Below are 25,982 nucleotides of genomic sequence, written 5' to 3'. Positions count from 1 at the left end.
GATACAAGCTGGTTCACGAGCCTAATGGTTGAAGTGTAATAAGTGTCCCCGAGCTTGGTGGTGTGAGCACTGAGGCTCCTGTGTACCTCCTTCCCGTTGGCAGCAGTGAGAAGAGAGCCTGGCCCAGATGGTGGGGACTTTGATGATGGATGCTGCTTTCCCTCGACAGCACTCCATATCAACGTGCTCAATGGTGGGGAAAGCTTCTGTCAACACTCTGATCCAACCCTGACCACGTCCGCAATCATGATCTAACCGGACAATTCCTGAGCCCTGACTCAACTTCCCAGCACCCAATTCCTGGGTCTACCTGAGACTTAGTTAAATTACAGATTTAAAGATTAAAGATTTTAAAATTAAAGATTTCAAGATTAGCTTTATTTGTCACATGTACATCAAAACAGTCAATGAACCATGTCGTTTGTGTCAACAACCTAGACAGTCCAAATATGTGCTGGGGGTAGCCCACACGTGTCAACATGTTTCCAGCACCAACATAGCATGCCCAGAATTTACTAACGCTAACCCATACGTCTTTAGGATGTGGGCGGAAATCAGAGCATCTGGAGGAAACCCACGCAGTTACGGGGAAGACATAGAAATTTGCGATAGACAGGAATGGGAAATGAACCATGATTGTTAATCACTGGTGCTGTAAAGCGTTATGCTAAGCTACCACATAAATGGTGATGGATTGGGTAACGTTGATATTCGGAGGCACCAAATTAGGAGTGCTACCAGACCCCAGCGTTGTAGATGAAGCCGGAACATAGTACATCAGCCTTTATTATGAGAGTATTTGAATGCAGGAACAAGAGAATTTATTTGTAACTGCATGGGTGGTTGCTAAGACTCTGCTTGGAATATTGCATTCTGTATAGGTCTCCTTAACTGAATGTATAATGAATCATTTGATGGCTCTGAATCTGTACTCACTGGAGTTTAGAAGAATGAGACAGGATCGCATTGAAACCCTGTCGAATATTGAAAGGTCTAGATAGAGTGGAGAGGATGTTTCCAGTAGTGGGAGAATCTAGGACAAGAGGGCATAGCCTCAGAATAGAATTACATCCCTTTAGAACAGAGATGAGGAGGAATTTATTTATCCAGTGGGTGCTGAACTTGTGGTATTCTTGCCACATGCGGCTGTGGAGGCCAAGTCATTGTATATTTAAAGAGGAGGTTGACAGGTATTTAATTAGCAAGGGCATCAAAGGTTCCTGGGAAAAGATTGGAGAATGCGGTTGAGGGGGAACTTAAATCGGCCATGGTTGAATGGTGGAGCAAAGTTGATGGGCTGGGTGCCCTAATTCACTTCCTACGTCTTCCTACGTCTCACAATGGCTAAGGATTCAGAGAAGATTCATAAGACTAATTCCAGGGGATGGTGGGATAGCGGTACAAAGAGAGATAGAGTCGACTGAGACTGTATTTGGTTGTAAAAGAAAAGAAAGATTAGCTTTATTTGTCACACATACATTGAAATATACAGTGAAATGTGTCATTTTGTGTCAATAACCTATACTGTCTGAGGATGTGCTGGAGCAGCCTGCTTGTGGGCACCAACATAACACATCCACAACTTACTAACCCTAACCCTGATCGTATATCTTTGGAATGTGGGAGGAAACCAGAGCACTCGGAGGAAACCCACGCGGCCACGGAGTGAACATACAAATTATTTATAGACGTCAGCAGAAATGAACCCTGATCATGATTACTTGTATTGTAAAGTAATGGTGGTAAAAGGGTTGAGCTCTACCACCAGCTTCCTTTTAGAGCTGTGTTACAAAAGAAGTTTATAAATATGATAATCACTCCCTTCACCCTGCAGTGCATTGTAATATTTCTCAGACCATCCTGAGCTTTTAAAAGCACTTTAGAAATTGTAACGTAGCTTTGTACGTCTCCTCCTGCTTCCCGCCTGCCATGTCTCTTCCGCCACTCACTCCACTCCTCTCTTGCCAGCTATCTCTTCTTTCCTCTCTCTCTCTCAACCCCTTTGGACAAGACCTGCCCCACCCTCTCTGTTCACTGGGAATCTATTCCTGTTCATTCTGTTATAATTATACCGTGTGTTCAAATTGCACTCTAGTTACCCACCTTGGATACTTCACTACCTTAAACGCTAGGAAGGTCAAGGAGCAGATGTATGGGAACACCAGCATACAGAGGCTACCCCCTCAGAGTTGCATATCATCCTGATTTAGAACATAGTACAGCACAGCACAGTACAGGCCTTTGGCCCACAAATGTTGTGCCAGCATTTTAACTTACTGCAAAATCAATCTATCCCTTCCCTCCTGCATAACTTCTACTCCCCCTTCTCTCTTTTTCTATTCCCCATTCTGGCTCTCTTCTTTACCCTTCTCTTTGCCTCTCCTGCCCATACCCTACATCTGATTCCCCTCCTCCTTCCCATTATTCCATGGCCTACTCTGCTCTCCTATCAGACTCCTTCTTCTTCAGCCCTCTATCTTCTCCACCTATCACCTTCCAGCTTCTCACTTCATCCACTCTCCCTCACCCAACCACTTTCCACCTCACTTGGTCTCACCTATCAGCTGCCAGCTTGTACTCCTTCTTATTCCCCCCCCCCACCACCAACCTTCTTATTCTGGCTTCTGCCCGCTTCCTCCCCAGTCCTGATGAATGGTCTTGGCCTGAAACATTGACAGCTTATTCCTTTCCATGGATGCTGAGTTCATCCAGCATTTTGTCTGTGTTCCTCTGAATTTCCAGCAGCTGCAGAACCTCTCATGTTCATGTCAAAGACTGGAAGATGCTGTAATTTGGAGCTAAAAAAAAGTGCTGCAGGAGGGGCTCAGTGGTCAGGCAGCATCTGTGGAGGGAAATGGACAGTCAATGTTTTGGGCCGAGAGCCCTCCCCTGGATTGTCTTGTTCTGTTTTCAAGTCCAGTAACAAATGTTAGCTGTGTCAGTGATCCCAAAAAACATCCTTATCAATTTAGCTGGACTGTTCCAACAAAAACAGCCTGCAGGTCAGAGTGAGCGGAATCCACCTCTAGATCAGAAATATGCTTCCTGTGAAGGTGATTCAATGATCCTCTGTTTAATTAAGTTCAAGGCAGGTTTCCTTCTGAGAGTGTGGTGGGAGGCCAGGATACCACCCTAATGAGTTGTACCTATCTAGTGTATTTTGCTTCCAATTAAATGTTTCCTGAAGGTTTAACCAGAGAGAAAAAAAAATACACGGCTGGTTTAAATGTACAACAAAGGAAATGTTTCAGTATTTGCAATGCAATGGATTCTGTCTGTGACATGGTGAAATTTCTGGGAATGTCTCTCTGGGATGTTGGATCCTGGTGTTTTTGCGATTGAATGGTTCTGCGGAAGTCAAGAATGAAGTATAAAACTTGTTGCTTATGTAAGTTTTATTAAGTGTTACGAGAACAAAGAATGAAGAGGACAACAAAAGGGCAAAGTAGGAGAAGTTATGGTTGCATGCTCAGACTAGAGATAAACAAAATTCCAGTCATAACAATTGATCTATAAAATAGCCAGATTCAAGTGGTGTGACACCTACAGCAGAAAAACTGAGCAGCTTCTAGAAAAATACAGAATCAACTGTACCACAATTATATGTATATAGGCGATTATATAAAAACACAAGCAAGCTTAGGCAAGTTAAACTGCAAGAAAAGTACAAAAGGAAAATAACAATTTTACACCCCAATCCAGCAGAGAATCTGTAATAATTTACAAGGCAGTACTGTGTCCTGCCCCACTGAGGCCTATCGAGCCATTGTCTCCGACACCATCACTAACCTTATCAACTCTGGAGAACTCCCATCCACTGCCATCAATCCCATAGTTCCTTTACCCTGCACTGCTCACTTCTACCTCCTACCCAAGATCCACAGACCTGACTGTCTGGGGAGGCCCATTGTTCCCGCCTGCTCCTGCCACACTGAACTCATGTCCACATCTCTGAACTCCATTCTATCCCCCTTGGTTCAGTCCCTTCCCAACTACATCCGTGACACTTCACATCCTCAACAACTTTCAATTCCCTGGCACTGATCGCCTCATTTTTACTGTGGATGTCTGGTCCCTATACACTTCTATCCCCCATCAAGGCCTTAAAGCTCTCCGCTTCTTTCTTGACACTAGACCCGACCAGTTCCCCTTCACCACCACCTTCCTTCATCTGGTGGAACTGGTTCTCATCCTCAACTAACATACAGAAAATGCTGGTGGAAAGCAGCAGGCCAGGCAGCATCTATAGGAAGAAGTACAGTTGATGTTTCGGGCCGAGACCCTTCGTCAGGACTAACTGAAAGAAGAGGTAGTAAGAGAGTTGAAAATGGGAGGGGGAGGGGAGATCCGAAATGATAGGAGAAGACAGGAGGGGGAGGGATGAAGCTAAGAGCTGGACAGGTGATTGGCAAATAGGATATAAGGCTGGAGAAGGGAGAGTATCATGGGACAGGAAGCCAAGGGAGAAAGAAAGGGGGAGGGGGGCACCAGAGGAAGATGGAGTTATTGTGAGAGGGACAGAGAGAGAAAAAAAGGATAAACAAACAAACAAACAAATAAATAAATAAATAAGGGATGGGGAAAGAAGGGGAGGAGGGGCATTAACGGAAGTTAGAGAAGTCTGTGTCAGGTCTCGCCAATATATAGAAGGCTGCACTGGGAGTGCCGGACGCAGTATATCACACCAGCCGACTCACAGGTGAAGTGTCGCCTCACCTGGAAGGACTGTCAGGGCCCTGAATGGTGGTAAGGGAGGAAGTGTAAGGGCATGTGTAGCACTTGTTCCGCTTACAAGGATAAGTGCTGGGAGGGAGATCAGTGGGGAGGGATGGGGGGACCGAATGGACAAGGGAGTCGCGTAGGGAGCGATCCCTGCGGAAAGCAGGGTGGGGGGAGAGAAAGATGTGCTTAGTGGTGGGATCCCGTTGGAGCTGGCGGACGTTACAGAGAATTATGTGTTGGACCTGGAGACTAGTGAGGTGGTAGGTAAGGACAAGGGGAACCCTATCCCTAGTGGGGTGGCAGGAGGACGGGGTGAGAGCAGATGTGCATGAAATCATCCTCAACTACTTTCTCATCCAGCTCCTCACACAAATGGCCCACTTCTGACATCTATCTCTCCTTTCTCGATCTCTCTGAATCCATCTCTGGAGACAAATTGTTTACTGATATCTTTTATGAACCCACCAATTCCCATGGCTATCTTGACTATACCTCTTCCCACCCTCCCTCCTGTAAAAATGCAATTCCCTGTTTTCAGTACTTTCGTCTCTGCTGCATCTGTTCCCAAGATGAGGCCTTCCTTTCAGGACATCAGAGAAGTAGGAGATGTCCTTCTTCTTCGAAGAATGTGTTTTCCCTTCCCCTACCATTGATGGTGTCCTCACCCGCATCTCCTCCATTTCCCGGAAATCCACGCTCACCCCATCTTCCTTTCGCCTTAACAGGAGTAGAGTTTCTCTTGTCCTCACCTACCATCCCATGAGCCTCCGCATCACTCACTCACTCTTCGCAACTTCCACCATATTCCCTACCACCAAAGTTATCTTTATCTCACTCCTACTCCTGCTTTCTGTGGGGATTGCTCCCTCTGTGATTCCCTTGGAGGCCACTCTCAGGTTGGCCACCTCATATTCTGTCTTGGTAGCCTCCACCATGATGGCATGAACATCAAGTTCTCCAGCCTCCAGTAACTGTTTCCCTTTTCCATTCACATTTCTTCAGTTCCCTACTCTGGGCTCTTACCTCCTCTTCTCACCTGCCTATCACCTCCCACTGGTGCCCCTCCTCCTTCCCTTTCTCCCATGGCCCACTCTCTTATCAGGTTCGTTCTTCTCCAGCCCTTTGACTTTTCCCACCTATCACTTCCCATGTTCTTTCCTCACCCCCATTCCCCCACTCACTGGGCTTCACTTATCACCTTCTAGCTTGTCCTCCTTCCACCCTCTTTTTCTGGTGTCTTTCCCCTTCCTTTCCAGTCCTGATGAGAGATCTCAGCCCAAAACGTCAATTGTTTGTTAATTTGCATAGATGCTACCTGACCGGTTGAGTTTCTCTTGCATTTTGTGTGTGGGCTGCATGTCACTGATGCGTTGCTTTGTTACACAGGTCCATTTTAATTTTGAAAATTTGAATTGGAAACTGTACCTCAAAGTTTGCTCTAATCTCTTGGCTTGTTACTTATCTCCAATCTGATCAGCAGATGCTCCACAGTCTTCCTGTTTAACAGTCTGTTCAACAATGTAGGCCCTTCTGCATAGAGAATCCTTTGTGTTCCCATAAAATAAAAAGAATTGGAATTTATACAGTCTCTTTCACGACCTCAGGATTTCCTCATTTGTGTTAGAGCACTTGAAATGTTGGAATGTAGGAAGTTTGTACACAGCAAGCCCCCATCACATACAGGCTCACCTTCCTGACCAGGTTATTGGCTTGATGTTATTGAAGGGAAATGACAGGTGAGACAATCTCCACTTAAATTGAATATACCACCTAGTGGCCACTTTATTAAATACACCTGTACACCTGGTCGTCAATGCATCTATCTAATCAGCCAATCACGTGGCAGCAACTTAATGCATAAAAGCATGCAGACGTGGTCAAGAGGTTCAGTTGTTGTTCAGACCAAACATCAGAATGAGGAAGAGAAATGTGAATTAAGTGACTGACTGGAATGTTGTTGGTGTCAGACGAGTAATTTGAATATGCCAGAAACTGCTGATCTCCTTGGATTTTGCTAGAGCTTACAGAGAATGGTGTGAGACACAAAAGACATTCAGTGGGTGGCAGTTTTATGGGTGAAATTGCTTTGTTCATGAGAGAGGTCAGACGAGAATGGCCTGACTTGTTCAAGCTGACAGGAAGGTGGCAGTGACTTAAATAACCACGCATTACAACAGTGGTGTGCAGAAGAGCATCTCTGAATGCACAACATGTCAGTCGTTGAAGTGGATGGGCTACAGCAGCAGAAGATAATGAACATAGTGGACACCTTATTAGGTACTTCCTGAGTGTAGATTTCTTTTATAGTGACCTTGACCTTGTCCACATTCTCAGGCCAATGTCAGCACTCGTGCAACTGACTTTTATAACCTCAGCCTAGGTTTTGAGCAAGTGGGATTTGAACCTGTGACCTTCTGAGTCTGCAACTGAGAGAGCTACCCAGTGAATCACAGCTGACCATAGGCAGTATTTCACCATATCACCATTGGCTAGATTTCAGATTTGCAGATGACATGAGGTTGGTGGTGCTGGGATAGCACAGAAGGTTGTTGTCGGGACATTGTTGACACAAACGATGAACTTCACTCTGTGTTTTATCTATCAGACATGATAAGTAACTTGAATCTTAATTGAATCTTGATAGAAAGCAGAATTGGGCTGAGACATGGTAGGTGGAGTTCAATCTGGAAAAGTGTGAAGTGATTCACTTTGGAAGGTCAAACTTGAAGGCAGAGAACAGGGTTAATGGAAAGATTCTTAGCGACGTGAGGAATAGAGGGATCTTGGTGTCCACATCCATAGTTGCCACATGAGTTGATAAGGTTGTTGAGCAGGTGTATGGCCTTCAAGAGTCACGAGGCGACGTTGCAGCTGTATAAAACTCTGGTTAGACCATACTTGGGGAGTATTGTGTTCCGCCTGATTGCCTCATAATAGGAACAATGTCAATACCAGTATTGGATTTGGGTGTGGACCTCAGTGCTGCAGAGAGCAATACAATCACCCACTGAGAAGCAAAGGAAGTGGTCAGTTTCTGACCAGCAACCCAGGGAGAGACCTGGTGGTTTGCTGTGTAAATGCAGCACTGGTATCATGAAATGCAAACTGAGTCATGCTCACTAATCTGAATGATCCACCACTTCTGAGCTTGTGTGGTAATCAGACAGAAGCCTTTCCAAAGTAATTGTTCAATCAGAATTCAGTACTACTTGGGGATTTTAGGGAGGGATTCTGGAGTAGGTGAGGTGCTTCCAAAATCTTTTCTTTGTTTGTGTATTCTGACTTAATTCCTGCAAAAGGGGTGTGAGCTGGCTATCAGTTGTTAGTTCCTAGTGTAGTTTCCATCAGTGCTGATAATTAATGATATAATAATGATTCATTGGTGGAAGATTGTGTTGTGATTAATACTTTACACAATGTGAGGCATTAGTTTTAGTCTGTGAAATTTCTCCCAGCAACAGCAGGTATCTCTATTATATTATTCTGACTTCCTTTCCCTGGTCCTGTTCTGTCACACATGCCTCTCATTGTTTCCTCTCCCACTCACACTTTTCCCCCATCTTCTCTTGTTTTGCGCTACTTATATATATAGATTTATTACTGTATTTATTATATATTTATAAATTATTATTGTAACTTATAGCTTATAGTTTTTGTGTATTGCACTGTACTGCTGCCACAAAACAACAAATTTCACAACATACGTCAGTGATCATAAACCTGTTTCATATTCTGATTTCTCCCTCTTGGATACACTTTCCGTTCTCCTTTCACACTTCCCCCTCTTCCTTCTCCTTCTCTCTATTACTTTTTTTTCTCTTGCTCTCTCATACTTTTCACCTGCACACTCTCTCTCTTATCTTCCATCACAGCCACCCCCCTCCACCTCCAGCTGTGTCCTAGCCTACATCCTGGTTCATTTTTATTAAAGGAGAACCATATTGTGTAAGTAGTTCACGATGAAATGGAAGGGTTGGTGAGGAGGACCCAAACACGTCCTGGAAACACATTTCTGCTGCTTCTGGCAGCCAGCTGAAGTAGAGGCCTGAACAGTATCCGTGCTCACAATATCCCTTAAGGTCTTGCTGTCAGCAAAGTTCCCACTGCAGCACTTCAGGTAATATAGCAGTCAATTTGTACACAAATAAGCTCCCACTAAAGGCTGATTTATACTTGTGCGTCAAATGTACACCGTAGGGTGACATGCACCTCCCCAAAAATGTAACTCGCGCGTCGCAACAACTGTGATTGGTCCGCTTGGTAGCATCGCATTTCCTCCTACGCATTTCCAGTTGCTTTTCTCTGCCATGTCTGTACACTGATGCGAAATAAATGGTTAGAGACGATGAATCAAATCGTCAAACCTACTGCCGACATCCGAAAATATTTGAAATGCATTTCCTCGTCCATGTCTCTCATGAAGAAACTCAACACAGTGGCATCGAAACCCCACCGCCAGCTAGCCTTTTGGCTGTGAATTGCAGAGCGATGCAGACACAACAACGCATGCTTGCTACACTGTAGGGCTACACAAAAGTATAAATCAGGCCTACGGCATAGCCTGTATGCACAGGTATAAATCAGCCTTTCCTGAGTCACTACTAGCCTGATAATCTGCAGCTTGAAAGAAACCAGGTGGTGTGGACACATCCAGCTCTGTTTTGGACTTATGGATGCACTCCAGCTAGATGACTGAAATGATGCCGCCCCGGGAAAAACGTGCTGGCTGTCCACTCTATCCTATGCCTCTTATGATCCTGTACACCTCTGTCAAGTCACCTTTCATCCTTCATTGCTCGAAGGTGAAAAGTCCTAGTTCACTCAACCTGTCTTCATAAGACATGCTCTCTGATTCAGCCAGCATCCTGCTAAATCTCTTCTGCTCCTTCTCTAATACTTCCACATTCTTCCTCTAATGAGGTGACCTGAAATGAGTGAGGTCTAAACACAGTTTTAAAGAGCTGTAACATTGCCGAGCAACACATGAATTTAATCCCCCGATTAATGAAAGCCAACACACCATACACCTTCTTAACTACCCTATTAAATTGCACGGCAACTCAACGAGATCTGTGGACTTGGATTCAAAATTTTCCCCCATTCCTCCATACTTCTAAGAACCCTGTTATTAATCTTGTAAGATATTTTGTAAGATCACCACCAAAGATCATTAGAAAGTCTTTGAGGATTAGCTGGATGGACAGATGCACTAACACCAGCGTACTGGAAGAGACCAACATGAACAGCATCCACCACGACAAAGCAATATCAACTCCGATGGATAGGTCATGTCATCCCGGATGTCTAACTCATGTCTCCCCGAACAGGTCCTGTACTCCCAGTTGAAGGAAAGTCAGCAAGTGCCTGATGGACAAAGGAAGCGTTTCCAAGATAACATCAAAATCAGCCTAAAAAGCACCAACACATCTTCCATCTAAAAACTGGGAAGATGTTACACTGAATAGATACACCCTGGAGGAACTCTCTTTAAGAGGGAGCTGCGCTGCATGAGAGCAACTGTGGAGCAGAGAACAAGCAGAGGTTGTGAAAGGAGAGACTGAACAACCAAAAGACCTAACCACTGACCAGAGCCAGCACTGTCCAAGATCCACACTGCACCAGAGTATATGGATCCCGGATCGGATTCTACAGCCACCAGCCATCAATGGACAACCCCTGAGGAGAACATCTTACTCGACTCGAGTGATCATACTGTTACTAATATAAGATCATCCCTCATTCTCCTACCCTCCCCAATGAAAGAAGGTCTGAATTGCTCAACTTTTCTCTATAACTCAGTCCAAGTCCCCCCAACCTCCTTGTAAATCTCCTCTGCACACTTTTCAGCGTAATGAGATAATAATGATAGCAGGGTTACCAAAGCAGAATGGTTTATTCCTTAATGCAGCTTCAAAGATGTCTTGTACAACTTCAATATAACACCCCAATTTATATACTCAGTGCCCTGACTGTAGAAGCCAAAAGCCTTCTTCACTACCCCCTGTACCTGCTTTCTATTTCAGGGAGTCAGATTCTGTCTCCAGAATAAAAAAAGACAAAAAGTTTAGAAAGGGATAAAAGTTTAACTTTAGCCGATATGGAGAAAAAAATTGAAAGGAAGAGTGGGGAATACAGGACTGAATATTTTAATGCATGCAGTATACAAAATAAGGTAAATGACCTTGTAATACAGTTAGAAATGGGCAGGTATGAAATTAGAGCTACATTTTAAACCTCTCCTTTGCAATTCTGAAAAAGGATCCTCAACCTGAAAAATATATTTTTTTGTCCACAGATGCTCTTTGGCCTGTATCAAACATTTTCTGATATTTTATTTCAGATTTTCAACATCTGCAGTTTTTGATTTCCAATTAATAGAAGCTTTGCCAGCTGTGTCTCTATACATTTTATGTTCGAAGTTCTAAGTAAGTTTTATTATCAAAGTAGATAAATATCACTATATACAGCCCTGAGATTCATTTTCCTGCGGGCATATTCAGCAAACCTATGGAATAATAACTATGAGAGGATCAATGAAAAATCAACCAGGGTGCAGAAGACAACAAACTGCCCAAGTGTAAATAGCAATAAATACGAGAACATGAGATAATGAGGTAGCAAGATACAGAGCCTTTAAAGTGAGATCATTGGTTGTGGAAACATCTCAATGATGGGTCAAGTGAGTGTAGTTATCCCCTTTGTTCAAGGGTCTAATGGTGTGGGGTAGTAACCATTCTCAAAACTGGTGGTGCAAGTTCGGAGGCTGTTGTACCTTCTACCTCATGGTAGCAGCGAGAAAAGTGTGAGACCTGGGTGAAGGGGATCTCTGATGATGGATGCTGCTTTCCTTTGACAGCATTTCATGTAGATACACTGAATGGTTTGGAGGGCTTTACCTGACATTACTGGGCCTAATCCTCTGCCTTTTGTAGGATTTTCCATTTAAAGGCATTGCTGATTCCATACCAGGCCGTGATGCAGTCAGTCAGTATACTCTCCACTACACATCTGTAGACGTCTGTCAAAGTTTTAGGCGTCACACCGAGTCTCCGCAGACACCGAAGGAAGCAAGAGGGACTGCCATGTCTTCTTTGCAATTGCGCTTCTGTGCTGGGCCCAGGACAGGTCCTCTGAAATAGTTACACCCAGGAATTTAAAGTTGCTGATCCTCTCCACCTCTGACCCTCAGATGAGGACTGGGTCATGGACTTCTGGTTTCCCGGTCCTCAAGTGTACAATCATTTCCTTGGTAACCGCACTTCCCTCAATTGCAGGACTCTGCAGGGAGTGGTGTGGACAGCCCAGCGCATCTGTAGATGTGAACTTCCCACTATTCAGGACATTTACAAAGACAGGTTGTAAAATATTCATTGGGAACCCAAGTCACCCCAACCATAAACTGTTCCAGCTGTTACCATCCGGGAAACGGTACCGCAGCATAAAATCCTGGACCAACAGGTTTCGGGACAGCTTCTTCCACTAGGCCATCAGACTGATTAACTCATGCTGACACAACTGTATTTCTGTGTTATATTGACTGTCCTGTTGTACATACTATTTATGATAAGTTACTATAAATTGCACATTTCACATTCAGACGGAGACTATGAAGATTTTTACTCCTCATGTATATGAAGGATATAAATAATAAAGTCAATTCAGTTCAATTCCTGATGACATTAAGTGAGAGGTTGTTATGACACGACTCAGCCAAATTTTCAGTCTCCCTAGTGTATGCTGAGTCATCACCACCTTTGATACGGCCCACAACAGCAAACTTGAATATGGTGTTAGAGCTGTGCTTAGCCACACAGTCATAGGTGTAAAGTGAGTCGAGCAGGGGGCTAAGCACACAGCCTTGTGGTGCACCTGTGCTGATGGAGATCATGGAGGAGATGATGTCAATCTGAACTGACTGGTGTCTACAAGTGAGGAAATCCAGGAACCAATTGCACGTAAGGGTATTGAGGCCAAGGCCTTGGAGCTTATTGATTAGTTTTGAGGGGATGTGGCAGCTGGAGCAACTAAAGCTCTCATAATTCATGCTGTTTACCAGGATGCTGCCCGGATTAGAGAGCAGGTCTTATGAGGATAGGTCGTGTGATCTTGGGCTTTTCTCTTTCGAGCAAAGGAGGATGAGAGGTGACTTGATAGAGGTGTACAAGATAATAAGAGGCCTCAATCAAGTAGACAGCCAGAGACTTTTTCCCAGGAAGCATAACTTTGAGGAAAGTATGGGGGGCATGTCAGAGGCAGGCATTTTTACACAGAGGGTAGGTGTGTGAAACACACTGCCAGGAGTGTAGAGGCAGATATAGAGATACCAGCAAAAGGAAAGAATCTGCTTGTATATATTTGACTGAGTATCAGCCATGCCTCAGTTTGAACCACTCTTGCCTTGGGAAGTCAGAACACTCCAGACTGAAGTCCCAGTCCAGAGTCTTGGTCCAAGACCCGCTGCAGTTTAGTACCAAGGGAATGCTCCATATTTGCAAGTGAGCGATTAAATCAAAGCCCCATCTGCTCTCTAGGATGGAAAAAAAGAATGCCACAGCACTATTCTGTAGAGCAGGGGAGTGACCCCTGGTGCCCTGCCCGATAATTATTATTCAACTGACATCTTTAACAGGATGACAGAGGTAAGTTTATTTCACACAGAGAGTATGGTGGGTGCGTGTAACGCGCAGCCAGGGTTAGTAGTGGTGGAGGCAGATACATTGGGGACATTTAAGAAACTCTTAGATAGGCACAGTGAAGAAAGAAACATGGAGGATTATGCAGGAGGGAACGGTTTGATTGATCGTGGCGTAGGTTAAAAGGTTGGCATGACATTGTGGGCCAGAGGATCTGCACTGGTCTATGTACTTTTGTCACTAAGTTAGCCTTCTGAGGTTTTGTATTCTCATATTGGACGTCAGGGAAGATCACACCAGCAGGGTTACAATTGTTACTAATCCTGCTGAATCAGTCTGATTTGTGATATTAATCCAGGGCTGTCAGGAGCAATAAAGCACCCAGGCAGTTCTATTACAGTTAATAGATTAAAATGGCGTGGCGGTTAGCCTGACGCTATTACAGCTCAGGGCGTTGGAGTTCAGAGTTCAATTCTGATGTCGTCTGTCAGAAGTCTGTACGTCCTTCCGGAGACCATGTGGGTTTCCCTCGGTGCTCTGGTTTTCTCCCACAGCCCAAAGACGTACCAGAAAGTAGGTTAATGGGTCATATATTGCCGCATGGTTATGGTGGGGTTAAATCGGGGGTTGATGGGTGACATGGCTTGTTGGGCCAGAAGGACCTATTCTGAGCTGCAGCTCAATAAGTAAATAAATAAGCAGTAGTGGAATTACTCCTGTCAGTCCATGAGCTGATCTTTCAGTGAAGTAATGATTTCAAATGCACTGTTTTTGTAGGGTGTCAGTAATACATATGGCCAGGTCTTATTTAGCTTTTATTCCATGTCTCAGCCCCAGGCTTTTTAGTTCAGTATTGTTGACTGCTGAATAAAATTATGAACTTTATTGCAAAAGAAATTCCAAAATTCTTTATTCCAAAAGAAATTCCAAAGGACAAAGAAGACGCAGGTGTATCTTCTATTCCTATTTTAATCTGTTCCTGTTTCGTTATAACCTGCCTCATTGCTCTGTATAACTTGGCTACCTTACATCTCTGTGTAATTCTTGCCTGCAAAGTATTTAAATGTGTCCTTACAAATTTGTACAGTTTGTACATGCTTTCTGTGTAAGTTTCCACTTCTGTGTTTAAAATGGCAGATGTTTAGGTAAACATGTCACTCTGGTGCTACATCTTCCAGCCAGAGGTGGCCCCGGATCCCATGGATTTATTGAGTATTTCTGCTCATTCCATCCATATATCGACTGCAATAAATGCGTATCGGACCGCAAAGCACTCCAGCGGGTGGTGAAAACTGCCCAGAGGATTATCAGCACCCAATTGCCCACCATTGAGAACATCTACCATAAACGCTGCCTAGGCAGGGTGAAAAGCATTATCAAGGATTCATCTCACACTAATCATGGACTTTTTACTCTCCTCCCATCTGGTAGGCGCTACAGGAGCCTCCGCTCCTGCACCAGCAGGCACAGAAAGAGCTTCTTCCCTGTGGCTGTGACCCTGCTGAACCTCACATCACAGCACTAAGCAGTATTGCACTCATATTCGACTGTCTCAGTACTTTTATATTTGTGTGCTGTAGCACTTACTTTTTATTCGCAGTTATTTTGTAAATAATACTATTCTTTTGCTCTTCTGGTCAGATACTAATTGCATTTCATTGGCTTTGTATCTGTACTAGGCACAATGACAATAATGTTGAATCTAATCTAAATATTGGTCAGATTCCATATTTGGAATATTGTAAGCAATTTTGAGCTTTGTGAGCTCTGGAGAGGTTCCAGAGGAGGTTCACAAGAATGAAAGGCGTAATCTTTGAGAAGCGTTTGATATCTCTGGCCTTTTACTTGATAGTCATAGTCATAGTCATAGTCATACTTTATTGATCCCGGGGGAAATTGGTTTTCGTTACAGTTGCACCATAAATAGTTAATTAGTAATAAAACCATAAATAGTTAAATAGTAATATGTAAAATATGCCAGGAAATAAGTCCAGGACCAGCCTATTGGCTCAGGGTGTCTGACCCTCCAAGGGAGGAGTTGTAAAGTTTGATGGCCACAGGCAGGAATGACTTCCTATGACGCTTTGTGTTGCATCTCGGTGGAATGAGTCTCTGGCTGAATGTACTCCTGTGCCCAACCAGTACATTATGTAGTGGATGGGAGACATTGACCAAGATGGCATGCAACTTGGACAGCATCCTCTTTTCAGACACCACCGTCAGAGAGTCCAGTTCCATCCCCACAACATCACTGGCCTTACGAATGAGTTTGTTGATTCTGTTGGTGTCTGCTACCCTCAGCCTGCTGCCCCAGCACACAACAGCAAACATGATAGCACTGGCCACCACAGACTCTTAGAACATCCTCAGCATCGTCCGGCAGATGTTAAAGGACCTCAGTCTCCTCAGGAAATAGAGATGGCTCTGACCCTTCTTGTAGACAGCCTCAGTGTTCTTTGACCAGTCCAGTTTATTGTCAATTCGTATCCCCAGGTATTTGTAATCCTCCACCATGTCCACACTGACCCCCTGGATGGAAACAGGGGTCACCGGTACCTTAGCTCTCCTCAGGTCTACCACCAGCTCCTTAGTCTTTTTCACATTAAGCTGCAGGTAATTCTGCTCACACCATGTGAAAAAGTTTCCTACCGTAGCCCTGTACTCAGCCTCATCTCCCTTGCTGATGCATCCAACTATGGCAGAGTCATCAGAAAACTTCGGAAGATGACAAGACTCTGTGCAGTAGTTGAAGTCTGAGGTGTAAATGGTGAAGAGAAAGGGAGACAAGACAGTCCCCTGTGGAGCCCCAGAAGGATGAAGGAGGATCTCATTAAAACGTACTGAATTCTGAATGGCCCAGATATATGAACATGGAGAGAATGGTTCTATTAGTAGGAGAGTCGAGAATTGAAGGAGCAACTGAAAACGTTGACTGTTTAATTCCTTCCTTAGATACTACCTGACCTGCTGAGTTCCTACGGCATCTTGTGTGCATTGCTCAAGGTTTCCTGCATCTGCAGATTTACTCTATTTGTGACTTTTGTGTCTTTTATTTTAAAGAATTAATCATTTTGCAGTTCTGGGTGTAAAGATTGCTTTTGCAGACCTGAATGTTTAATTGTCAGAAGGAAACTGTTCTCTCCCCTGTTCCTGTTCAATGGGAAGATGGTTTGGTGTGATGGTCTTGAAGGAATGGGAAGGTGGTTGGTGTGATGGTCTTGAAGCAATGGGATGATGGTTTGGTGTGATGGTCATGAAACGTTGGCTGCTGTTGTCACCCCTCACCCATTGTTCCAGATCATGTGGTCAGCAGCACTGGTACGTTCCCATTTAGCTCCATGGTAGCGTAGCAATTAGTGTGACACTACTACAGGAGTTCAATTCCAGTACTGTTCTGTAAGGAATCTGTATGTTATCTTCCTGGATGCATGAGTTTTCCCTGGATGCTTCAGTTTCCTCCCACAGTCCAAAGGCATATCGAGTAGGTAAATCAGTCATTGAAAATTGTCCTGTGATTAGATCAGGGTTAACTGGGTTTGTTGGGAGTTTCTGGGGCAGCCTTGCTCAAAGGGCCGATTCCGTGCTGTATCACTAAATAAAATAAAATTTAGCTGATTGGCTGAACATTGATGTGATGTTTCATTAGCCAATCCTCACAGTTTTTGCCCTTTTCCGTACTTCAACGAGTGCGCCATGAAATGCGAACACATTCAGTTCTGCAGCCTTTTTGTGTGAAGTATTCCCAGTGTCAGCAAAATGTCCAGACGTTTATCTAAACGGCTCTGCCGACATGAACACAATGGCTCTGAATGTGGGCTGTTTTAAACTTCTACCCGGCCCTTTGTGCCTGGGAATTCCTCACATAAATGTAGTTAATTAGTGAGCTTCAATTCCACTCGTGGAATGCCGATCCTGATCTCCAGATACTTCTAGTTTATCTGTTGATAGACAGGGATTGAAAAATGTTAAGAAAAAACAATCTGCATCTACAAAGGGCATTTTAACATGACATTCAAGTAGAGAGCTTTACAACCAATGAAGTACTTTTGAAATGTAATTGCTACTGCAATGTAAGAAACGTAACTATCAGCTTATGATAGTTAACTCTAACTCTAATGTCACCAACACTCCAACAAACTTCTGCAGGTCTACTGTAGAGTGTCCTGACTGGCTGTGTGTGTCGTGGTCCGGCACAGCAATTCAAATGCGCAGGAAAGTAACAAGCTGCAGAGAGTAGAGGACGCAATTCAATACATCACGGGCACATCCCTCCCCATCTTGTCCATGTACTTATCCAGACTTCCTTAAATGTTGCTATCAAACCCACATTCATCACTCGTTTTACACATGCACCACTCTCTGAGTGAAGTTTCCCCTTTAAATATTTCACCTTTCGCCTTAAGCTTATGACCTCCAGAGTCATAGAAAAGTAAAGCACAGAAACAGTCCCCTCGGCCCATCTAGTCCATGCGGAACCATTTAAATTGCCAATTCCGAATGACCTGCACCGAGACCATAGCCCTCCATACCACCCCCCATCCATATACCTGTTCAAACTTCTCTTAAACATGGAAATTGAGCTCGCATGCACCACTTGTGAGGCAGCTCACTCCACATTCTCACAGCCCTCTGAGTGAAAATGTTTCCCCTCATGTTCCCCTTAAACTTTTCACCTTTCTCCCCTAACCCATGACCTCTAGTTGTAGTCCCACCCAACCTCGGCGAAAAAGGCTGTTTGTATTTACCCTATCTATACCCCTCATAATTTTGTATAGCTCTACCAAATCTCCTCTCAATCTTTGCTGTTCCAAGGAATAAAGTCCTAACCTATTCAATCTTTCCTTATAACTCAGGTCCACCAGACCCAGCAACATCCTTATAAACTTTCTCTATAGTCTTTTATACTTATTTACATCTTTCCTGTAGGTAGGTGACCAGAACTACACACAATACTCCAAATTAGGCCTCACCAATGTAACTGTCAAGGCCTCCAGTTAGAGATATAACCACTCACTACCACTCTTTGGCTTCTCCTGCCAATTTATTACTTCATCCTCAATGACTTAACCTCCTGGGCTAACTCCCATATAGAACTTTGTCAAAGGCCTTGCTAAGGTCTATGTCGACAATGTCTGCCAAGGGCTGCCCTAGCAAGTCCTGAGACTGTGTTGGTTGGTGATGCAAATGACACATTTCACTTGTGTTTTGATGTTTCAAGATTCAAGAGTGTTTATAGTCAGTCTTCAGTACACCGGTGTAAAGGAGAATGAAATGGTTGTTACTCCAGATCCTATGCAGCATAATAAACCACTAAAATTATAAAAGACACAATTAAAAAAAAACAAAAAGCAGTTTAATTATCAATAAAAAATCCTATAAAACACACCGGGGAACTAAGTGTTATGTGCATAGACTGACTGCACGTAAAGTGAAGCTAGGGGATTTGTATGTAGGGGTGGTAGGGTGGGTTAATGGACGATGGTGTTCATTAGCCTGACGGCTTGGGGGAAGTAACTGATTGAGTCTGGTGGTCCTGGTGTGGACGCTGCTTAGCTTCTTCCCCGATGAGAGTGGGACAAACAGTCCAGAGGCCGTGGAGTAGGATCCTTCATGATGTTACTGGCCTTTCTCCAGCACCTTTCTTGTTTATTTGTCCTTGATGGCGGTAGGTTGGTGCCAGTGATCTGCTGTGCAGTTCTAACTCCCCGGTGTAGAGCCTTCCTGTCCACCACAGTGCAATTGCCATATGACACAGTGACCCAGCAAGTTAGGGTGCTCCCCACTGCGCACCTGATGAAGGTCATGAGTATCGATGTGCGTAGACCAGCCCTCCTCAGAAAGTAGAGGTGTTGGTGAGCTTTCCTGACTGTGGAGAATGTTTTCTGGGCTTATGAGAAGTCGTGTGAGGTATGGACTCGTGACAAATAAATCTGATCTTTAACACAAGAGATTCTGCAGATGCCAGATCTGTATCTTTTCATCTTTTTCCTTCATCAACCTTCTTTATAACTTCAAAAAACTATAAGTTGCACAGTCAACTGAACTTTTTGACACACAGCAATCTCCCACATACAGTTCTGCGATAAGGATCAGATAGTCTTTAATTGATCTTGTGATGTTGATTATGTGGTAAATATTGTCTTATTCCCTTATTTTTCAACATAATGCCAGGGAATTTGTGGCATTTACCTGGGTTTCTTATCCTGTCTGAATGTGTACCCTTCCTTTGCCACTCAAGTAGAGGACTTTGGAGATGGGCACTTAAACTATGTCTTTGTGATTTAAATCGAACTGCTTACTAAGCTACTGCTAAAATTCTATTCATGGGTAACAAAAATGAAGGAGGTCATCAATCATTCATGGGATATTGCATTCTGTTGCTCCTTAGATGATATTTCAAAGTTTGAAGTAAATTTATTATCAAAGTACATATATCTCACTATATACAACCTTGAGCAACACACACAAAATGCTGGAGGAACTCAGCAGGCCAGGCAGCATCCACGGAAAAGTGTACAGTCAATGTTTTGGGCCGAGACCCTTCAGCAGATCTGGAGGAAAAAGGATCATGAGTCAGAGTTAGAACGTGGGGGGAGAAATACAAGGTGACAGGTGAAACCAGGAGTGGGGGGAGGGGTGAGGTAAAGAGCTGGGAAGTTGATTGGCAAAAGAGACACAGGGCTGGAGAGGGGTGGATCTAATAGGAGAGGACAGAAGGTCTTGGAAGGAAGAAAGAAATGAGGGAGGAACACCAGAGGGAGGTGAGAGGCAAGTAAGGAGATGAGGTGAGAGAAGGAAATGGGAATGGGGGAATGGTGAATAGGGGGCATTACTGGAAGCTGAAGAAATTGTTTCACCTTCCCCCCCCCCCCCCATCTCACCTGTCACCTTGTACTTCTTCCTCTCCTCCACCAACTTTCTTACTCTGACTCCTCATCTTTTTTTCTCCGGTCCTGATAAAGGTTTCGGCCCAAAATGTCGACTGTTTACTCTTTTCCGTGGATGCTGCCTGGCCTGCTGAGTTCCTCCAGCAATTTGTGTGTGTTACTCAGGTTTCCAGCATCTGCAGATTTTCTCTTGTTTGTGATACACAACCTTGAGATTCATTTTCTTGCGGGCATACTCAATAAGTCCAATCACCATGATAGGATCAATGAAAGACAGCACTAACTGGGCATACAACCAGTGCACAAAAGACAACAAACTGTGCACATACAAAAAGTAAGAAAGAATAATAATAATAATAAAAATAAATAATAAATATCGAGAGCTTGAGATGAAGTGTCCTTGAAAGCAAGTCCTCAGGTTGCAGGAAATTTCAATGATGGGACAAGTGAAGTTGAGTGAAGTTATCCCCTTTGGTTCAAGAGCCTGATGGATAAGGGGTAATAACTGTTCCTGAACCAGGTGGTGTGAGTCTTGAGGCTCTTGTACCTTCTTCCTGATGGCAGCATTGAGAAGAGAGCATGTCCTGGGTGGTGGGGGTCCCTGATGATGGGTGGTGTAGGGTCCACTGAAATGTTGTGGAACAAGTATTCCTGATGAATCATAGGAAGGAATCATTACAGTGCGTTGACAATAAAAGACTCCTTCTTATGTAACTTTGCCCACTAAATATTCTGTGTTAAAGCTGCATTGTATTATAAAGGGAATAAAATGTTGAATCATATCTTAGTTGGAACAGAAGTGAATTGTTGTAAGACCGCTCTGCCTCCTCCTTCGATTAAATTATGTTTGAAATACCGGCCCAGTATGAATTATCGGTGTCATCGCCCTCCTGCTCTCTATTGGGCTTCCAGTGTCTCTATTACAATTCAGGCAGAGCTGCTGAATCAGCAGATTTCCACTGTTTTTAAGCCCATTGCTGGCTAGGGAGACAAGATCAGTTCCTCTCGCCCCCTGCTAGTTTTGCCCGGTAGTTCCGAGTTTGAGCTCTGGCTGAATTTTAGGAAAGTGGACTGTGCTTACGTCAAAGCCACTTGAGGGACGTTAGTTGGACCAAATGCATTGGCGGATGAAGAATTCAAACACCCTTTTTCCCTTGCGCAGTGACTCATCATGTGAGGGTTCTGACCAAAACCCTTCACTGTGTAAATTTCCCGTTAACGTTAACATAGTCTCTCTCCTACTTGCCATATACGAAGCTTAAGAGGATTCACTACGATCAGGATACATTATATTTGCAAGACAACTTTGACATCTGGCCATTGGGATAATGAGACGGAACTATCCAGGAAAGATTAAAGGTATCAGTTCCTGACAGTGTGCCAAACCAATTAATGTCTAATAATATGCTATAATATATATTGTTTACTGACTGTGAATGGGAAGGACATAAAATATTAATTGAGTGTACTTTTTGCTACTGAGCATGAAAGGGCTTTTAGTTAATCATGCAGTAATTTTGTAAGAATTGCTATTTGATTAATAAAAGTGTTTGCAGTAACTTTGAGCCATTATTACTTGTCCAAAAGGAATTACATGAATCAGTGGCTTGAAATGTGCTCGGAGTAAATAATTATTCATTTGTCTTTGCGTCTGCTACCCACTGAATGCAAAATGTGCAAAAGCTTGTATTCCTGCAGCCTTTGCAGTTTTAAAACTTAAATGCGGAAGCACTGTAATGGTTAGGCATCGATTGAACATAACCTTCTTTCAAAGCAAGTGTTACGAGCAACACACACGGAATGCTGGAGGAACTCAGCAGGTCAGGCAGCGTCGATGGAAATGAATAAGTAGTTGATGTTTCGGGCCCTTCATCTAGACTCAAAAGGAACGGTGAAGAAGCCAGAATAAAGAGGTGGGGGTGGGGGAAGGAGGACAAGCTAGAAGCCGAGAGGTGAAGCCAGGTGGGTGGGGGACTAAGAAGCAGGGAGGTGATGGGTGGAAAAGGTAAAGGGCTGAAGAATCAGAATCAGGTTTAATGTCACTGGTGTATGTCATGAAATTTGTTGTTATACAGCAGCAGTACATTGCAATACATAATAATAAAAGCTGTAAATTACATTATATATATGTAAAGTTAAATAAGTACTGCAAAAAGAGAAAAAAAAGTAATGAGGAAGTGTTCATGGGTTCACTGTCCACTCAGTAAGTAATATGATAGCAGAGGGGAAGAAGCTGTTCCTGAATCATTGAGTGTGTGTGCCTTCAGGCTTCTGTATCGCCTTCCTGATAGTAGCAGTGAGAAGAGGGCATGTCCTGGGTGATGGGGGTCCTTAATGATGGAATAAGGAATAAACGTCTATAGAATCTGTAGTAGTATTTACGAAGTGTTATGAACTGTTCAGTGATTGGAGGTGGTTGGTAACTGGCTGCCTATTTGTCATCCTCCAGAAATCCGGGCTCAGTTAGTCGAGCAGCTGAAATGCTTGGAGCAGCAGACGGAGATGAGGGTTCAGCTCCTCCAGGATCTCCAGGATTTCTTCCGCAAGAAGTCGGAGATTGAAATGGAGTATTCCCGAAATCTGGAGAAGCTGGCTGAGCGATTCATGGCGAAGACTCGCAGCACAAAGGACCATCAGCAGTACAAGTAAGAGTGTCCTTCTTGTGGAGGACCGCTTCATTGAGCACCAGTGCTCTGCCTACTGCAGAACGTGGGATATCCCTGTCGCCACCCATTCCAATTCAACTCCCATTCCCATTCCAATCTCTACTACCACAATGAGATTTGCAGCTCAGGTTGGAGGAGCATGTTCCATCTGGGTAGCCTCCAAACTGATGACATGAACATTGATTTCTCCAACTTCCGGTAATTATTCCCACCTCCTCCCTAATATAATCCTCCCCTTCTGCTGAGCTCTCCCTTTCCCTGTTTTTTCTATTCCCTATGTTAGTTCCCTTCTCACCCCTTCCCTTTCCTCACCTACTTATCACCTTCCCCTGGTTCCCCTTCTATCCTTTCAGCCATGGTCTGGTGATTTTTCCGATCAGATTCCTTCGTTATCTCTTCTACCGCTCACCTCCCAGCTTCTTTCTTCATCTCCCCTCCCTCACTCACACAATTTCCTTCTCACCAAGTCTCACCTATCACCACTTAGCTGATACTTCTTCCTTTCCCACCACCTTCTTATTCTGGCTTCTTCCCCCTTCCTTTCCACTCCCCATGGCCTGAAATGTCGGCTGTTTATTCCCCTTCATAGGTGCTGACTGACTTGCTGAGTATCGTTCAAGATTTCCAGTATCCCTTGTGTTTATGGAGGTTCTCCTGTCTGACTGCTGACTAAATTAGTTATTTAAGCCTGCTCCCTCTCTAACACTGTGGGAAATTGTAGAAATACTCAGCAGCCCAGGCTGTATCTGTGGCAAAAGAAACAGAGTTCAAGTTTCTTCATCAGAGTTAGTCGCTCTGCTCCGAAGTATTAGTTCTTTCCAATGAAATTTGGAAGTTTCCAAATTTCTGTATATTGCTTTTGATTTTTGATATGAATTAGTCTTGAAAGCACTGCGAATATTGTGTTTTGCAAACACTTCTTTTACAGTTGAACCTCGTTAGTTCTTTCTCGAATCGGGGATTGTGAAATTGACTGATAACAAAGGACTTAAACATAGCAGATTTCTGGAGAAAAGTTGGCTCTGACAAGTCCTATTACATTTTTATTTGATGGCTCTGATCCTGTGCATTGAGGGCAATGGCGTGTTAGTTATTGTCATGGAATTCAGTTGCGATATCTTAGGATGTTGTGTACAGTATAAAGAAGCTTTGAATTTTCAACGCTATCAGCTTGGTGCACTATTCGGTAAGGTCATGGCTTATTTAGTCAACTCTGCATTTCTGTCTGCTGCTAATCACTCCAGATTCCTTTACAGACAAAATACCTGTTCACCACGACCATAAATTGAGTTTCGGGTCGAAGCCGTGCATCAGGGCTGGGAGTAGACATGAATGATGGCCATTATAAAGAGGAGAGGAGTGGGGGAGGGGGGGAGGTGGTGAGATGGGAGTCTGGGGTGATCGATGGCCCTGAGGAGGGTTTAAGATGACAGATGGTAAAGGATGGGGGTGGGTGGGTCCAAAGCTTGAAGCCTGATATCTGCAAATCTGAGAATCTGGGGACGAGGACTGGAGGCCCAGAGGCGGCCTAGCCTGGGGTCACAGGCCTGTATGTGAGTGGATGGGAGGGTGGGAAAGGGATTTGTTTTGCTCTTGTTGATGCTGTTGAACTTGGTGGGCACGCTATGTTGCTGCTGGAATCTGTGAGAACGCTCGTGGGTTGCTTCCACTACACCCTTCGGTGTGTTGGTTGTTAATGTAAATGATGCATTTCACTGAGTGTCTGATGTACGTGTGATAAATAAATCTGAAATGGAGATGTTCACAGGCAGATGATAGATAGTGGCAGACAAAGAAAATGAGAGGCAGGAGGAGTGAGATAGGGTGAGGGGAGGGTGAAGGTTGGACGCTACTGTTGGACAGAGGTTTATGCACTTGCTTATCTGCCTCCAGCAACAGTCTGCGACCTTCACCCTCTCTACCCCCAACCTTCGTTCTTCATTGTCTGCATCTATCATCTACCTGCCACCATCTTCCAAATTTTTCCTCCCTCCCCTCTCTGTCCTGGCATTACCTGCCTGTCATCATACACCTGTCTCCGTCCATCACTCACCCAAGACTCCTGTCTCATCACTATCCCATCTCCTCTTTATACAGGTGATCTCCCCTCTACTCTCTCTGTCCTAAGGCAGGGGTTTGACTCGAAACATCAACCATTTCCTTTCCTCCGTTGATGCTGCTTGACCTGAGTTCTTCAGCTATATGTCTGTTTAGTTACTCTCAGTGGGTAGAGATTCCCAAAGATTCACAACCCCCGGGACACAAGAAATTCCTCCTGTTCTCCATCTTAAGTAACTAAAACTGTGCCCCCAGGTGGAGTTGGTGTTGGACTGCCTCTTGGCAAGCCTGAAAACCTTGTGGAAGTTGTATTTTGATTTCTTGTAATGGTCATAGTCACCTGATTTGAATGCTGCAGTCCTGGACATCACCAGTGAATGGATCTCTGGATTCATCCATGTTTTCCGGTTTGGGAACACCAGGATTATAAAAACTATAGCAAACTGTCAGGTCAGCAGAAAAGGTCATTGGCTGCAAGATACCATCATTGCAGGACTTGTATGTGGCCAGGACAAAGAAATAGGCAAGAGAAACCATTGCAGACACCAGCCACCCAGCAAACTACCACTTTCCAAAAGCTCCCTACTGGAAAATGTTATTAGCCTCCTAAAACAAAAACATAAGGCCATAAGACATAGGAACAGAATTAGGCCATTCAGTCCATCAAGTCTGCTCGGCTATTCGATCATGGCTGATCCTGGATCCCACTCAAACCCATACACTTGTCTTCTTGCCATATCCTTTGATGCCCTGACTGATCAGGAAACTACCAACTTCCACTTTAAATATACGCATGGACTTGGCCTCCACCGCAGTCTGTGGCAGAGCATTCCACAGATTCACTACTCTCTGGTTAAAATTATTCCTCCTTACCTTTGTTCTAAAAGGTTGCCTCTCAATTTTGAGTCTGTGCCCTCTAGTTCTGGATATCCCCACCATAGGAAACATCCTCTCCACATCCGCCTTATCTCGTCCTTTCAATATTTAGATAGTAGTCTGCAATATTATTCCATTTA

The 25,982-nt window shown here is 44.1% G+C and overlaps 1 protein-coding gene across 9 annotated transcripts in view; it reads left to right on the top strand.

The window, feature by feature from the left end:
- LOC140202821 (SLIT-ROBO Rho GTPase-activating protein 1-like) overlaps positions 1 to 25,982 on the top strand; it is a 304,990-nt gene that overhangs the window by 141,024 nt on the left and 137,984 nt on the right. For all 9 annotated transcript variants that reach the window (XR_011887194.1, XM_072268234.1, XM_072268230.1 and 6 more), the window contains exon 2: positions 22,692 to 22,887. Coding sequence is in view for 8 of the 9 variants with exons in the window: in XM_072268234.1 (XP_072124335.1) it covers positions 22,692 to 22,887 (196 nt within the window). In the remaining variant the exon portion in view is untranslated. The remainder of the gene's footprint in view (positions 1 to 22,691; positions 22,888 to 25,982) is intronic.

This window comes from Mobula birostris, chromosome 9 (genome assembly GCF_030028105.1).
Source record: "Mobula birostris isolate sMobBir1 chromosome 9, sMobBir1.hap1, whole genome shotgun sequence".
NCBI classification, from domain to species: domain Eukaryota; kingdom Metazoa; phylum Chordata; class Chondrichthyes; order Myliobatiformes; family Myliobatidae; genus Mobula; species Mobula birostris.
Note: the sequence above shows the minus strand (reverse complement) of the source record. Positions and strands in the feature narration are given on the sequence as shown.